At 42.4% G+C, this 15,234-nt stretch overlaps 1 protein-coding gene across 3 annotated transcripts in view; it reads left to right on the forward strand.

Annotated features, from left to right (window-relative positions):
- Positions 1 to 2,384: 2,384 nt before the first annotated feature.
- Positions 2,385 to 15,234, forward strand: part of LOC117741648 (NADPH oxidase 4) — a 21,307-nt gene continuing 8,457 nt past the window's right edge. For all 3 annotated transcript variants that reach the window (XM_034548807.1, XM_034548808.1, XM_034548809.1), the window contains exons 1-9: positions 2,385 to 2,651; positions 3,022 to 3,117; positions 9,421 to 9,531; positions 9,771 to 9,855; positions 11,853 to 11,950; positions 12,235 to 12,262; positions 12,647 to 12,719; positions 14,480 to 14,560; positions 15,224 to 15,234. The exon at positions 15,224 to 15,234 is cut by the window's right edge and continues 149 nt beyond it. In XM_034548807.1, coding sequence (XP_034404698.1) covers positions 2,595 to 2,651; positions 3,022 to 3,117; positions 9,421 to 9,531; positions 9,771 to 9,855; positions 11,853 to 11,950; positions 12,235 to 12,262; positions 12,647 to 12,719; positions 14,480 to 14,560; positions 15,224 to 15,234 — 640 coding nt within the window. In that variant the 5' untranslated portion in view covers positions 2,385 to 2,594. The remainder of the gene's footprint in view (positions 2,652 to 3,021; positions 3,118 to 9,420; positions 9,532 to 9,770; positions 9,856 to 11,852; positions 11,951 to 12,234; positions 12,263 to 12,646; positions 12,720 to 14,479; positions 14,561 to 15,223) is intronic.

The following is a 15,234-nucleotide window of genomic DNA, read 5'->3' on the forward strand; positions in this document are numbered from 1 at the left end:
ATTGCAATTACCTCAATCTAAAAGTGAACATGTTTTAACTGGCACTAAAATACAAGTAGCATATAAACTGGAAAAGCTTTTATTCATAAATTAAATTAACAAATTAGACTCATCACATATCTGTGCAGCCCATTTCTACAAAAGACATGCATCAAAGTTAGACACAACATAATAGAAACAATCACAGTAACTATCAACGTGGACTCACTCATTGACTTCAAACTCAAGTTAAAGCACTGGTGTATATTACTGTAGATGATCATACATATTTTCCCACACTATAAGACAAACGGGCCGTGGTCGTGCTCGACCCCTCTTGGTCCTGTGAACAGCTGTGTGGGGTGGAGGACGGCTCTTTCATGTGGTGGGCTGGAGCGTGAAGCCGGGAGGAGGCTCTCTGCCTTCAGGAATGTGGGGAGGACACAGACCACAGCTCTGCTCATCCTCAACACGCTCGGTATCCGGAGAGAAAACCTTCATTAAACCTGCGACCTGAAGCTCGTATGGGGAGTTGGATTTTCATTTAATTTGAACTGTGTGGTTTGGGTACCTAAGTTCTCAGAGTTTAGATATATTTACATGATCAAATGAGCATGACGGCCTCTTCTGCTGGATTTATTAAGCATTTTTTTCAGGCAGGCGAAGTATTAGTGAGAAAAAGAAATATTTAGAAATGTCGGGACCACTCCTTTGGCAATATAAAAAATAATACAATGTTTTAACACATTTTAGCATTAATTCCAATCGATGTTTTCAGGACTCAGATAAATGATTTGTCAAAAGATAACATCACTTTTTAAGTTCACAAAATGTACATGATCCTATTTAAAATATTTCCACAAAAACAATATATAAGTACCTTTACTGTTTGACGATATTCAGAGGATAGTTTATGTTTTGTGGGGTTGCAGATCCTCTTGCAGTTACTTCATACAAAAACTAAATAGGGCATCACACAAAACAAATATGTGGTGGATGGAGATATCACAACAAGTATTAGCAGGGAAGAAACCACGTGCATCTACAACAATCAATCCTTAAATATTATCGCTACATGTTTAAACCAAAGGACAAGTTCACTCTGGTGAACCAACCTCAGAAACCATATAATCCCAGATCTCAGTTTAATAGCCATTCTGGAGCTTTATTACTTTTCTAGTAATGCTCGTGTGATCAAATACAGTTACTTAACAGACTAAAGTGAGATGGACAAAGATACACTTTGAAATCTGCTATCAAATTGTGTAAAATATGTGAATGCTGTAGCTTTGAGGTTGTTCTTAGTTTTGCTTGTTGTGGGTGCAGCTGTCCACGTACCTTTGGTATTTTCAAGCTTTCTTTCCTCCAGCGTGTACATCTGTTGGTAAATCTCTGGTCCCATACAGATCTCCTGTCATTACAGCTTCAGCTGCATTTCTTTCTTAAGACACAGGATGGCGCTGACAGCCCACAGAGATGGCATGTACCAGCCTACTTGGTGCACTTGTCAGGTACCGACACTTGCAGCCATGTGGCTAATGTCACCTCACAATCGGAGGTGTAATCTACGAATGTATTAAACTATATAGCAATATCAGAGATTAACACGTTGGTCAGAAATAAGCAGTAGCACCTCTGAAGCATTGATTATACTGCTTCTGCCACTTTGAGGTTACAATGAGGCATTCTTTAAAAGGTTAATCAGTTGTAATGAATGGGTTTATTATGATTAATAAATCATTAAGTAATAATTAATAAATCATTAAGTAATGCACTTTGGATCGGTTATGTAATGTAATGTAATGTTATAAAACATTCATAAGAACAGATTTGTAATCAGCAGATTGGGAAAATCCCTTTGGCAGGTGTTTACCTTTTCAGTTTGTTTAAGTAACTATGTGTAATCTATTAATAAATGCTCTCACTAATAGTGAATACATCATTTATAAAGAGTTTGAATCATCCTATCTGCCATTCCAAGTTTTAATTAATAAGATGTTAAGACCTGAAATAAGTAATCATTGGTCTCACTTATCAATGATATTTTTCACAACACATATTAGTTGTAGATGATTTATTTCGCATAAGTAGTGCTTATTAGTGTACTACAGTAGGTGAGGATACGAGTGCACTTTATTGTAAGACTATGGCGCCCTCTAGTGGCAGAGAGGAGCAGTGTGGCGTGATGTGTATTGTTCTGTCTGTTTGGGAGGAATAAAGCGAACCAACAAGGTCACTTCTGTTTAACGACGCGGCTCACCTTAACGTGCCGTAAAGCAGACTGACACGAGATGAGGGCTCGAGCCTTGTTTCATCCGGAGCTCCTCACCGCCAAGACTTGTCGGAGTTGGAGGGGGTGAGAGGGTGAGGGGTGAGAGGGTGAGGGGTGAGAGGGTGACGGGGGAGCAAACTGCGCTCGGAGCAGGCAGACAGTCAGCGGCGTAGCGAAGGAGTGCAGGCGGGGGGACGGAGCGGACACCGGCCGGTCTGTGGACGCTGCACACCGGCAGTCAGGCGGGCGCTGAGCTGCGAGGAGGACGAGCCTTCAGCTCTCAGGCACACCGACGCGTGGGTGGAAAGGTTTGCGGCAGCTGCTGAGCCAGTGAAGGTCCATCATGGTCGTGTCGTTGCGGAGCTGGCTCGCCAACGAGGGAGGGAAGCACTTTGTCCTGGTGGGGAAACTTTTGTTGAGTTTTTTGTTGTGCATCTGTTCTACGAGAGTAGACTGTTTGGTTTGCCTGCGACTAAAACTTGCAAATTATGTCGACGTTTTCTACCAACTTCCATCCTTAGTGAATTGACTCTTAGTCAGTTTGTCAATGGTCTTAGTGAGTTTAGTGTGTGCCTTAAGTGCTGCATCCATACTACAACTATTATATGTTATGGATTTATTGTTTGTTAAAGATTACATGTAAACATAAAATGTGGGACATCCCAGCAGAACACATTTGGAATTTATTATATTTATGTTCTATATGTATCTATCTCCTGGTAATAAAAATAAGGATGTAGTTCAGACTGTGTGTGTGTGTGTGTGTGTAGATGCTGTGGCTGGGGGCGAACACCTGGCTCTTCCTGAAGACCTTTCTGCTGTATTTCACTGGACAGCAGTATCACTATCTCTACAAGATGCTCGGGGTAAGACGTGACACATTTACATATGGCACACTGCATTTATTATCAATGCTCATTACCCAATACTTTTACAGTTATAATCTGTAATCCGAATCTAAACGAAAAATGCTATCTTTATCTGCAAGTGAACCTCTTCCTTTACTGTATACTTGTGAAAAGGTTTAAACAATACTACCTGGACCTTTAGATAACTAACGTTCATATGTACAGAACAAAAGATTTGGTATCAAATATTAAGTTCATATTGTTTATTTATTCTCTAAAAGTCACACTGTGGCCTGGGAGGAAACCTGACAAGTTTATATTGATCTGCTTCAGCTTGTTACATGCAATCCCACACACATCATTAGCGAGACGTAATGACTGACACAACATACAAATCCCAAATATATGCTGATGTAGTTTTTATGGCAGACATTTTGGGGAAAGCACAGGTGTAAACAATAAAATAAGGATGGATGAATTCAGGGTCCTGGTTGCGTGCATGCTGACTCAACGTCACACTGACATTGCAAGCCATCGTTAATGTTATTAGTAACCCCTGTGCTTTTCTCACCAATCACAAGTCAAAAGGTTTGCTTTGAAAAAGACCAACATTGGGTTTGAAATCACCCCCCTCTTCCTATGTCGTTACTATGTTTCACCTCCGACCATTTGTGCACGCTACTTTTTCCCCACAATGCAACGTGTCACATTTTACACATGCTAGAATTACAGTTGCTTGAAACTACACCTGTTAGTGTTGTCACAAAATGTGATAACTGTCAGATTTATTGCTAACTATTGAGTAAAATATTGAATATTTCTTATCCAGGCAATTGTTTTATTTGTAAAGCTCCTACAGACCTGGCGGTCCACTCACACAGGTGTTGTCACTTATTATGCTTGATTAGATTTATACTCAGGACTGTGTTTGGGGGTACACAGTGTGTTATTGTGTACACAGAGATGAACCTAGATTTGTGCGCCTTCGTAGCCGTGTAGCCAGTTTGATTCCAGCCTTCGTACATGTCAGACCTCTCTCTCTCCCCCCAGTTCTAGTCTCTGTCTCTGAAACTGTCAAATAAAGGCAAAAATGCCAAATCATAAGATTTCTACATGTAGTAATAATTACAGCGTCCACAGTGACACATGAATAGTAACTAAATTGCCCCCTAAATTGGTCTAGTACCTTCCTAGATGACAGCTGTCTGACTGTAAGTGTTTTGTAAGTAAAGGGACTAAATCTCTGTTTTTGAAGAAACATGCTGCTTCAGAGACTTCTATTTATATCACAGGATCAGGTTTTCAGGTTTTGTGATGGATGGCCGACTGTCACATGCAATTAGCCACAACTGTGTGTGTGTGAGTGTGTGTTTAGAGGTTACCCAGTCTGTGCCGGTCCAATAGTGACACAAGCTCGGGCACAAATTCGCACGAACTCACGCAGAATAAGACATTATATTTTGATGCACTTTGGCTCCTGCGAGCGTTGCTGTAATTGTTGTCACAAGTTCATGTTGGTGCATTTGTGTGCACGCGTGTGTGTGTGTTGTTGTTTTTTTGTGCTAGAGCAAATGCTCCTCGCCTTTGGAGAAAATCCCACAAATGTCACTGACATTACTTTCCAATCACCTGAGACGTTCTCAGCTCAAGATGCTGCCTGTTGCTATTCGCCAGCTATTTGCTCCCTAATTTTCAAGACCTGTGTTAGTATTCAGTCAGTGAAGAATATACAAAAGGAAAATTGTTTGCAGGAGAGTTGTGTCTAGTATGGAATACAAGAAAGGGTAATATTTGTCAGAAGGCAGCATGTGTGAGCTATTCATGCTCCCCCTTTACAGTGGGAGGCGCCGGGGAGAGAGGGACAAGTGTGGGCACGCCGCTGGCTTTGACTGAATGCCTTGCCGCGGGGCTAGAGTATGTGTGTGTGTGTGTGTGTGTGTGTCTGTGTGTCTGTGTGCATACATGCAAGATTGAGATGTATTTTGAAGCTTTAATGCAGCTTAAGAGAATTTAAATGCATCTTCTAAAAGCATCTTATCACATTCACCTGGTTTTGTGTGTGTATGTGTGTGTGTGATATGTGACAGCAGGATATCAGATCTCCTGCTTGTGGTTTTGCCGTCAGCTACTTTTCTAGGTTAAAGGTATCAGACTTTAAGTGTCATCCTTGACTTGCTCTATTTTCACTTTGACCTGTTTGTTTGCTCCATTCTTATATTTCAGAAACCTTGCAGTATGCCTTGCAATTCTATCTGTTTCAGTCCAGGTTGTTCTCATACACGGCTCGCCGCTGTAACTACAGAAAGTAATGCACTGAAATTCGTATATATATCCCACGAAATCCTTAACAAGTAAATGTAAAGAACGACAGATGCCATATATGCAGCAGATCGATGTGGACGGGTAGATAAAACAACAGACCTTTGTCTCGGGGACCGCTGTTTGTATACCGCGTGTAACCTGAAGCCACAACGTTGATTGATTTGCAAAGTAACTTCTGTATATACTAAACGCTACTTCCATAGTTATTTTAACCAATGCCACAATATTTTCCTAAACCTAACCAAGTGCTTTTGTTGCCTAAACCTAACATTTTCTTTCCTGTAAAGAGGGAAGTTTATTCTGCAAAGAAACGGAAATTGGCACGCATTGCTGGAGATTGGTAGGAAAACGAGATTCAAGGTTCAATCTCACGGCTCCCATAGTGTTATTTCTACTAACGAAGCTCTAAAAACTTCTAAAAACTCCTCTCAGGAGTTGGTGGAGACCAAAAACAGACAGAATATTGGACGTGCATTCATCAGGTTTGACACAAACGGGGCTCTAAATCAATGATTAATGTTGCTCTGTAACTGCCGGATGTGTAAATAGCCATATGCAACACAAAAGATGATGGATGACATGTCACTGTTGTGTTCACAGTTTGTTTCCACTGCCCCCAAAAATATCTATTGCTGCAATTAAGCAATTCACGTAAAACATCAACGTATGAATGGTCTTTGCCGTCTTTTTTCCACTCATGATGATGATCCTGTACTTATTGTGGGCTACAGTGACGTAAAGGCCATATGACATAGGGTCACTGAAAAACGTCTGCACACAAAAACTCTAAAGGCAGCAATTTGGATATTGGAAATGTTACCGCTCACATTACCGACCGCTCATGTTACCGACCGCTCATGTTACCGACCGCTCATGTTACCGACCGCTCATGTTACCGACCGCTCATGTTATCGACCGCGTGCTTTACCGACCGCTCACGTTATCGACCGCGTGCTTTACCGACCGCTCACGTTATCGACCGCGTGCTTTACCGACCGCTCATGTTACCGACCGCTCATGTTATCGACTGCGTGCTTTACCGACCGCTCATGTTATCGACCGCGTGCTTTACCGACCGCTCACGTTATCGACCGTGTGCGTTACCGACCGCTCATGTTATCGACCGCGTGCTTTACCGACCGCTCACGTTATCGACCGTGTGCGTTACCGACCGCTCACGTTATCGACCGCGTGCTTTACCGACCGCTCACGTTATCGACCGCGTGCTTTACCGACCGCTCACGTTATCGACCGCGTGCTTTACCGACCGCTCACGTTATCGACCGCGTGCTTTACCGACCGCTCACGTTATCGACCGCGTGCTTTACCGACCGCTCATGTTACCGACCGCGTGCTTTACCGACCGCTCACGTTATCGACCGCGTGCTTTACCGACCGCTCACGTTATCGACCGTGTGCGTTACCGACCGCTCATGTTACCGACCGCTCATGTTACCGACCACTCACGTTATCGACCGTGTGCGTTACCGACCGCTCATGTTATCGACCGCTCACGTTATCGACCGCGTGCTTTACCGACCGCTCATGTTACCGACCGCTCACGTTATCGACCGCGTGCTTTACCGACCGCTCACGTTATCGACCGCGTGCTTTACCGACCGCTCACGTTATCGACCGTGTGCGTTACCGACCGCTCACGTTATCGACCGCGTGCTTTACCGACCGCTCACGTTATCGACCGCGTGCTTTACCGACCGCTCACGTTATCGACCGCGTGCTTTACCGACCGCTCACGTTATCGACCGCGTGCTTTACCGACCGCTCACGTTATCGACCGCGTGCTTTACCGACCGCTCATGTTACCGACCGCTCATGTTATCGACCGCTCATGTTATCGACCGCGTGCTTTACCGACCGCTCATGTTATCGACCGCGTGCTTTACCGACCGCTCATGTTATCGACCGCGTGCTTTACCGACCGCTCACGTTATCGACCGCGTGCTTTACCGACCGCTCACGTTATCGACCGTGTGCTTTACCGACCGCTCACGTTATCGACCGCGTGCTTTACCGACCGCTCACGTTATCGACCGCGTGCTTTACCGACCGCTCACGTTATCGACCGTGTGCGTTACCGACCGCTCACGTTATCGACCGCGTGCTTTACCGACCGCTCACGTTATCGACCGCGTGCTTTACCGACCGCTCACGTTATCGACCGCGTGCTTTACCGACCGCTCATGTTACCGACCGCTCATGTTATCGACCGCGTGCTTTACCGACCGCTCATGTTATCGACCGCGTGCTTTACCGACCGCTCACGTTATCGACCGCGTGCTTTACCGACCGCTCACGTTATCGACCGCGTGCTTTACCGACCGCTCACGTTATCGACCGTGTGCGTTACCGACCGCTCACGTTATCGACCGCGTGCTTTACCGACCGCTCACGTTATCGACCGCGTGCTTTACCGACCGCTCACGTTATCGACCGCGTGCTTTACCGACCGCTCACGTTATCGACCGCGTGCTTTACCGACCGCTCACGTTATCGACGCGCGCGTTACCACGTTTTCAGTCTACAAGGGGTTAGAGGTCAATACTCAAACGATTTGGGGATGGAGTATCTCTTAAAATGTTGGACTACAGTTTCACACATGACCTCGATCTCTGATCAACTCACTCACCTTCATCTCTCACACTAGTTGTTTGAGTTTCTTAGGGATAATCAGTAGCGACGGCACCAGCGGTGCACAAAGAGGCTGCCAAGAAAGGGTTTAAATGTCCTGAGTTTAGCAGACGCCAAAGCACATCCAGTGTTTCCGCATGACAACGTCTTAGATTATTGAGCTGTAGTTTGAGATTTGTAAAGACAGACTACATAGCGGACATCGCTCCCAAGTCATTTCAGGTACATTGGTCAGGTGCTGTATCAGTTCAGATGTTCAGAGATGTAGTACGAATGCATAATTAACAGTTGTTCATTTGACAGACGCTTTCGCACAAAGTGACGTACAAATGAGGTGCATTAGATCAGATTAGCCTTTGAGAAGGCTTGCAGGTACATGAAGTAGAGAAACTACAAGAAAGAACTGCAAAATAAAAAAAACATACTCTGTGAGGTGAAAGGCAAAGGTATGCTGGTGTTTTAAATACAACAGGAAGTTGTTTACTGCAGTGCGGTCCACTGATTTGGCGATTGCTGCAGCAGCAGTGACTGTGACACACAGCTCATGTAGGCAATTAAAGTGCTTAAGCTATTTCTTCTTGGAGTCACAAGTCAGTCAAATCTGACACACATATTTTTATAATCAGTAGGACTTAACTTTTTCCGTGGATTGTTATTAAAGTTTCATATAAAAGTGAATGAATCAGCATAGAAAGAAAAGTACCCTACAACTCCTGAATGATGACATTTTTAGGGTATTCTTCGGTAAGAGTTCAGTCACAGTTGTGCCTTTAATTTGCCCATTTGAGACAAGGCCCACAGTTTCAGACTTTAAAATCCCTGGATCATTGGAGCAGGAAAACAAAGAATTAAGCAGACCTTAAAATATATGTCTTTGCACTCGGTTTAATTGCATTTAACAGTAGAAATGGAACTAATCTTTTGAATTTAAACTTACTTTTGAAGTTACATTTTTTAAAATGTCTTATTGATTAACATTTAAAATAGATTAACCCCTGTCGATTTAGATTTTTATAAAGATATTTTGAATTCTCTTCTAAACAATTCTTTGTGTGTCATAATAATAGTGTTCTGTTTAAAGGCAAAGCCTCAGAAGAGAGACGGATGAAGGAAAACGATTATTAGCCTTCATACTGAGAAGGACAAAGATGGTTTTAAATAACCCTGTGTGGCGTGGAAGTCATGCCTCAAGCCCCCAGAGTGCACTTTGAATAGGAACAGCCCAAAAGTCTTAATCTTAATCCTCCAAACCCTTATCAGGCTGCATCAGCCCCCTTTTCAACAACTGTCTGCCTAACAGTGTGTGTGTGTGTGTGTGTGTGTGTGTGTGTGTGTGTCTGTCTTTCCCAGCTAGGGCTGTGCATCAGCAGGGCGTCTGCGTCCGTGCTGAACCTGAACTGCAGCTTGGTGCTGTTGCCCATGTGTCGCTCCCTGCTCACTTTTGTCCGAGGAACACACACGGTAAGAAAGAGGCGGGGCTGGAGGGAGGAAAGAGGGATGGGAAGAAAGGGTTTACTGAGTTAGAAATGTGCATACTTCTTTGCTTATGTCACTTTGAAAGACATAAAGTTGAATGTATGTAAAATGTCGTAAGGGAAAGAGGATAAGTTGAAATTGAGTTATGCGCGTTGTATTTCCCTTGAATCCCAGCCACAAAGTTAATGCTATTGTCTGTGTTATAAAACCATCTGCTCCTGTAGGTATCAAGCAGAGAGACTCGCAGACTGCTGGACAAGAGCAAGACCTTTCATGTGGCATGTGGTGTTTCCATATGTATCTTCTCTGGTAAAAACGAATCACCGCAGCTCATATTTCTTGATGTAATACAGTGTGTGTGTCAGTGTCTGTGTGTGTCTATGGTGTGTGTGAAGTGTGGATAAATGGATCGAGGCTGCCTCAGCATTCTCTGCGCACCAGCTGTGATGTCCCTTCAGCTGGTCATGTGTTTTAACTGTCTAGTTGTGTGTGGGTGTGTCTGTGTGTGTGTGTGTGTGTGCATGTGTGTGTGTTTTGTTGCTCTTCTGAGACTCCTTATGACATCATGGGAGCTTCTAGCAGCTGTGTGTCCTCTGGATCTCTACTTTACAGGCATCCTCCTCTTATTCATTTGTGTATTTTTCGCCAAGAAGTTGGCTTCATATCTGTACAGGAACACGAGACTCCTTTGTTCTCACGAAAGAGACAACCTAATATATATATATATATATATATATATATATATATATATATATATATATATATATATATATATATATACACACAGTATGTGCTTTTCCTCACAGTGATCAACAATGGTTGATTAGTGTTGGGATGTGGGTTGTAGAGACAAACACAGTTTGTTGTCCAACTACTTAAAACATTGCTGCTCCACCAGACAGCATGTACAGGAAGAGGGAATTGATTTCAAAGGGATTCTTCAGCGATTTAGTATTTACTTCATGGACATTGAAGGGAATGGATTAAGCATGACTTACGTTTCTAGTGTGGGTCAAACTCTGGAAACACTACATCCTACACATGGTGTAACTCAATCTAGTGTATTTCAGTATATGCTGTCTGCATAGTAGATGTGCATGTCTTTGCACAAAGCCTTTATGTTCTAAATGTAAAGTTCACACAGCAGCTCCAGAACTATAGAAGATATCATACAACTGTGTAATAATGATGATAATAATACCTTTTATTTATATAGCACCTTTAAAAACAGAGTTAACAAAGTGCTTTGACAGACAGAGCAGCAAAAGCAAAATCCTGATAAAACGGTACAACAGAAGTACTCACCCTGAGAGTGGACTTTTTGACACACAGTTATCATTCTAGTCTTTGTGTGGACGGCCCTTTAGACTGTCAAACCACGCCACAGCCACGCTAGTTGCTCTGTGAGGCTGCGCTTGCGTGTGAGCTGAATGCTAACGTCCTCATGCTAACCTGCTAATAATGACAATGTGAACATGCTGATGTTTAGTAGGTTAACTGCTCACAATGTTCACCATCTTATCTCATCTTGTGACCTGATGATGGTGTGAGAGGCAATCCACCCAAAGTATTTAGGATACATCCTCTATGCCAAATTTCCTAGCAAACCATCTAATAGTTGCAGACATAAAAAACAAAACAATCATGACAAACGTTGAGATATTTCAGGTTGGAGCAAAGTGACCGATCAAATAACATTTCCATCCTAAGAGCCATTTGAACGATCTGGCATCTGTCCTTTACAATTGCATCATCTGTTAGCTTAATTCTTATTTAATCATTGCCATTAACTTATCAACACACACCCACACACACGCACACACTCACAAACACACACACGCACACACACACACACACACACACACACACACACACACACACACACACACACACACACACAAAGCTCATGTTCTAATCTCGGATTTCCACAGCTCTTAGACAACAAATGACAGCGAGACAGCATAGACACGGAGAGAAGAAAGAGAGGGGGAAGTGTGGGGGAGCAGTCGAAGTGAGAAAAAAGGACCCTTGTGTCTCATGATTACGCCCTCTAATTCCATCAGCTGTTGAACGGCTGCATATTTAGCCTATGATGTCAGGGAGGTGTGTGTGAGTCAGGAAGAATGTTCTGCTGACTTTCTGCTGAATAGACAAAGAGATGTAGTCCACTCGCAGCTAATTTTGACCTTTTATAATTAAGTGTGTGCATGAAGTAGAGGAGCTGTTGGGTATATCTGCTGTTGTCTGTGAACCAACATGTGTGTTTTAAATCAGCATTGTGTGACCCTTTCTCTCTTCTTCTGTAGTTGTACACGTCTCTGCTCACCTGGTGAATGTGGTCAACTTCAGTGGACGCTACTCAGAGGACTTTCCTGCTCTCAATCTGGCTCGCTACAAAGGAGAGGTGAGACACAGATTTACACTTCCTACTTGTGAGGACCCTCGTTGACTTGATGTATCCCATGGCCCTCTAACCAGAACCATCACAACGACAACCCCCAATCTTACCTCGACCTGCTGAAACACATTCATGGTGTTTCACTCAGTTGCGCACATGGAATTTGACCAAAGTAGTTGTTTGAAGAATGAAAAAATAGGGAGCTTGAGAGGGAAATATCAATCCTGCACCTCGCCTCTGCACAACTGACCAAACAGTGCATTAAGTGGACAATTTGTTTTCCTTCCCAGGACCCCAAACTGATCATTTTGACCACAAGTAAGAATAACTACTCTTTCTTATACAGTATTGTGTAAAGACAAAAGATGTGTGATGCATGCGTATGCTGGTATGTTTTTTTCTTCTTCTTGTGAAGCAATGTAGGTGGTAAATGTGTTGCTGATTAGCGTGGCTTTATGCCACGAGGACAGGAGGTCATGCTGCGTTTAGTCCTGTCTTTCTTTTCTCTGTATTTTTGCGGTCTTAGAGGGTGAAATAAGTTATTGTAAATAAAAAAAAATTCAAAAAAATGTTCTTACCGTTAATATCATACCAAAATATCATCATGAGCAGACATCTCCCTTTACATGTGTCTCACGTGTATGTGTCTAGGGATGTTCATTTGATTTTGTCTCTGCTATCTAATTGTCTGATTTTCATTAGTCTCAGGACTCACAGGCGTCCTCTTGGTTCTCATCCTCTTCCTGATGTTCACATCCTCCTCCTACTGCGTACGGTAGGTCAACCACACCACCACCTGTAAAAGCTTGCTGCATCCTAAAGATCACGTTTTATGTGTGTGACGTCTTCTCAATGCAAAACTTTTTGGGGTTTGTTCGCTGTGTGAGCAACTTTCATTGAAATGAATGGGAGTCATATTGGAGCCTTGGTTTTTGTGCTTACACATATGTGTCTCTGCCTCTTTGTGATACGTCTTTCATTTCTTCTCTTTTTCTTTCCGACTGAGTTTATCTTGCGAGGGAGAGCGAGACATTTAGGATGGAAACCTTAGGTAAACATGCTGACAGACGTCTCTTACAGAGCAAATCCTAACTAAGTGCTCCACTCACAGCTCTGTCATTACTCAGGTCATAGAGGGTCACACTACTCTGTGTGTGTGTGCGTGTGTGTGTGTGTGGGCGTGCGTCCGTGCATGCCTGTATGTAGTTCTTGCTATCTTCAGTATAAATTGAACAGAGGAAAAGAAGCTTTTCCAGACCACTCAAGGCTTTAGATAAGAGTTGGGGTTAGCGGCTCAAGAGGTGGGATGAAGGCCTCTGTGCACCACAATGATTAAGTGATATGAACCACATTATGCTTACAAGGTTCTCAACATATTATGTGAATTACAGGAGGATATGCCTCTGGATTTTTACCCTTTAATATTTTTGCTAATAGCATACTGTTGAGAAGTTTTTAGTCACTATGTCCACGGAAGAGGAAAAGGGGACTTAATGAGCCCATTTGAAAGCAAAGGCGTGGAAAGAAAGCCAACTAACTGCCATTTGCACAGGATCAATATTGTAAAACGTGTTATCTTTTCCTGTTTTGTAAGCTGCATTACAGTGAAATGCTCATTTTCTGAACTTACCGGACTGTTTCAGCTGTTCTATTATTTTTCTTCACCCACATAGTCATCCTATCCACATTACTGATGATTACTTATCAAAAATCTCATTGAGTAAAAAGGGTCAACTGTACAATATTGTCGCAATATCAATATTGAGATTTTGTGTAAAACATATCCAGATTATCTCCATATTGCCCAGACCTAATTGAAGGTATTTAAATGTAAGCTTGTCATAAAATGTAATTTCATTACGTGACAAAAAGAAAAAAAAGAGTTTTTTCTATTTCAACTTACCTTTCTAATGTAATACTTATATTTGATAATTTAACTTTAGTTCCTTAAAAATGATTTTCAGCTAAATCTGTTGTCTTATGTTCAGCCCCAATCAGTAAAAAAATGTACTCAAACCCAAAGTCACAACAAATATGAGGGCAGTCAATGGATTATGAGGCACTGACCACCTAACTGGGTTGAACAAAGACATTTTGATTTAAATTGAACCAAGCTGCTCAGTCCTCGTGGTGTCCCTGTACAGAAACATGTGTAAAGAAAACAAACATGAAAGAAGTGGTAGTAAAACAGGATCAATACAGGGTTTTGATGGTGTTCACTATTTGCAATGTTTATTTTAGGGGGGGGGGGGGGTCGTTGTGTGTAAAGACCCCTTTAGTATTGACCACTGATGTCTTGCTTACTCAGGCTCTCTGAGCCGGGAGTCTGTGCGTCTAGTCCTGAACAAACTGACCTGGCTTTCTTCTTTTGTTGTCTCTGCTCTTTTTGGGTCTCTCGTTTTCTTGTATCATGTTACAATGTTATTATTCCTCATTTACATCTATTTTGGGTAATTATCTCTCTTAAAAAAACATCCCAGGTATGAATTAGAAGAACTTTGAAAATAGTTGTTATTTTGCCCCCCCATCCTCCAGGTTGTCCAACTATGAGATCTTCTGGTACACGCACAACCTCTTCATTGTCTTCTACATCATCCTCATGGTGCACATGGTCGGGTAGGTCTCAGAGCTATGTGTGTGTCTGTGTATGTGGGTTTATCTCCGCATGATCTGGGAGTTTTTCTGCATTATTGGTACAGTTTGTCTCCCTATCAACCGTGTATCAATACGAGTTTGCTTCATAAATGAGTGTCAGCAAATAATGAAACTTCCACTGACAGCTGGAGACATTCCCATCAGCAACTTCAGACTCTGACAAAACCTCAGCTATTCAAGAAACCATGCAATGTATTAAGGACTTTCTTCATTCAAACAATGTCACGTCATTGACTTATTCAACTTGAAATATCAAGTCACTTACTCAACTTGATTTAGTTTTTTCATGGGAACTCAGTGTGCAGGTTTACATACCTCCAATGACTGTCAAACTGAACTGCTATACAGTTTTTTTTGCAGTGTTTTGTTGTCTAGTATTTAGTGTGGTCAATTTTTTTTATAACAGCCTGTATCTATCCTTTTAAAGCCTATGTGAAACGGCAATATTTGTTATTGATATCATATCAGGACGTCTGAATGTGTATTTAAAAGGGGATCAACATGCTCCTTTTGGATAATGTAAACATTCAAATGTACTTAATGTTCTTTTTCTATAACCACACCTCATAAATCCTACATTTTATTGTAAAATAACCAAACCATGCAACTTTTCTTTTCTGCCAGGGGAGCTCTTA

The sequence above is a fragment of the Cyclopterus lumpus genome, chromosome 13, assembly GCF_009769545.1.
Source record: "Cyclopterus lumpus isolate fCycLum1 chromosome 13, fCycLum1.pri, whole genome shotgun sequence".
NCBI lineage: Eukaryota > Metazoa > Chordata > Actinopteri > Perciformes > Cyclopteridae > Cyclopterus > Cyclopterus lumpus.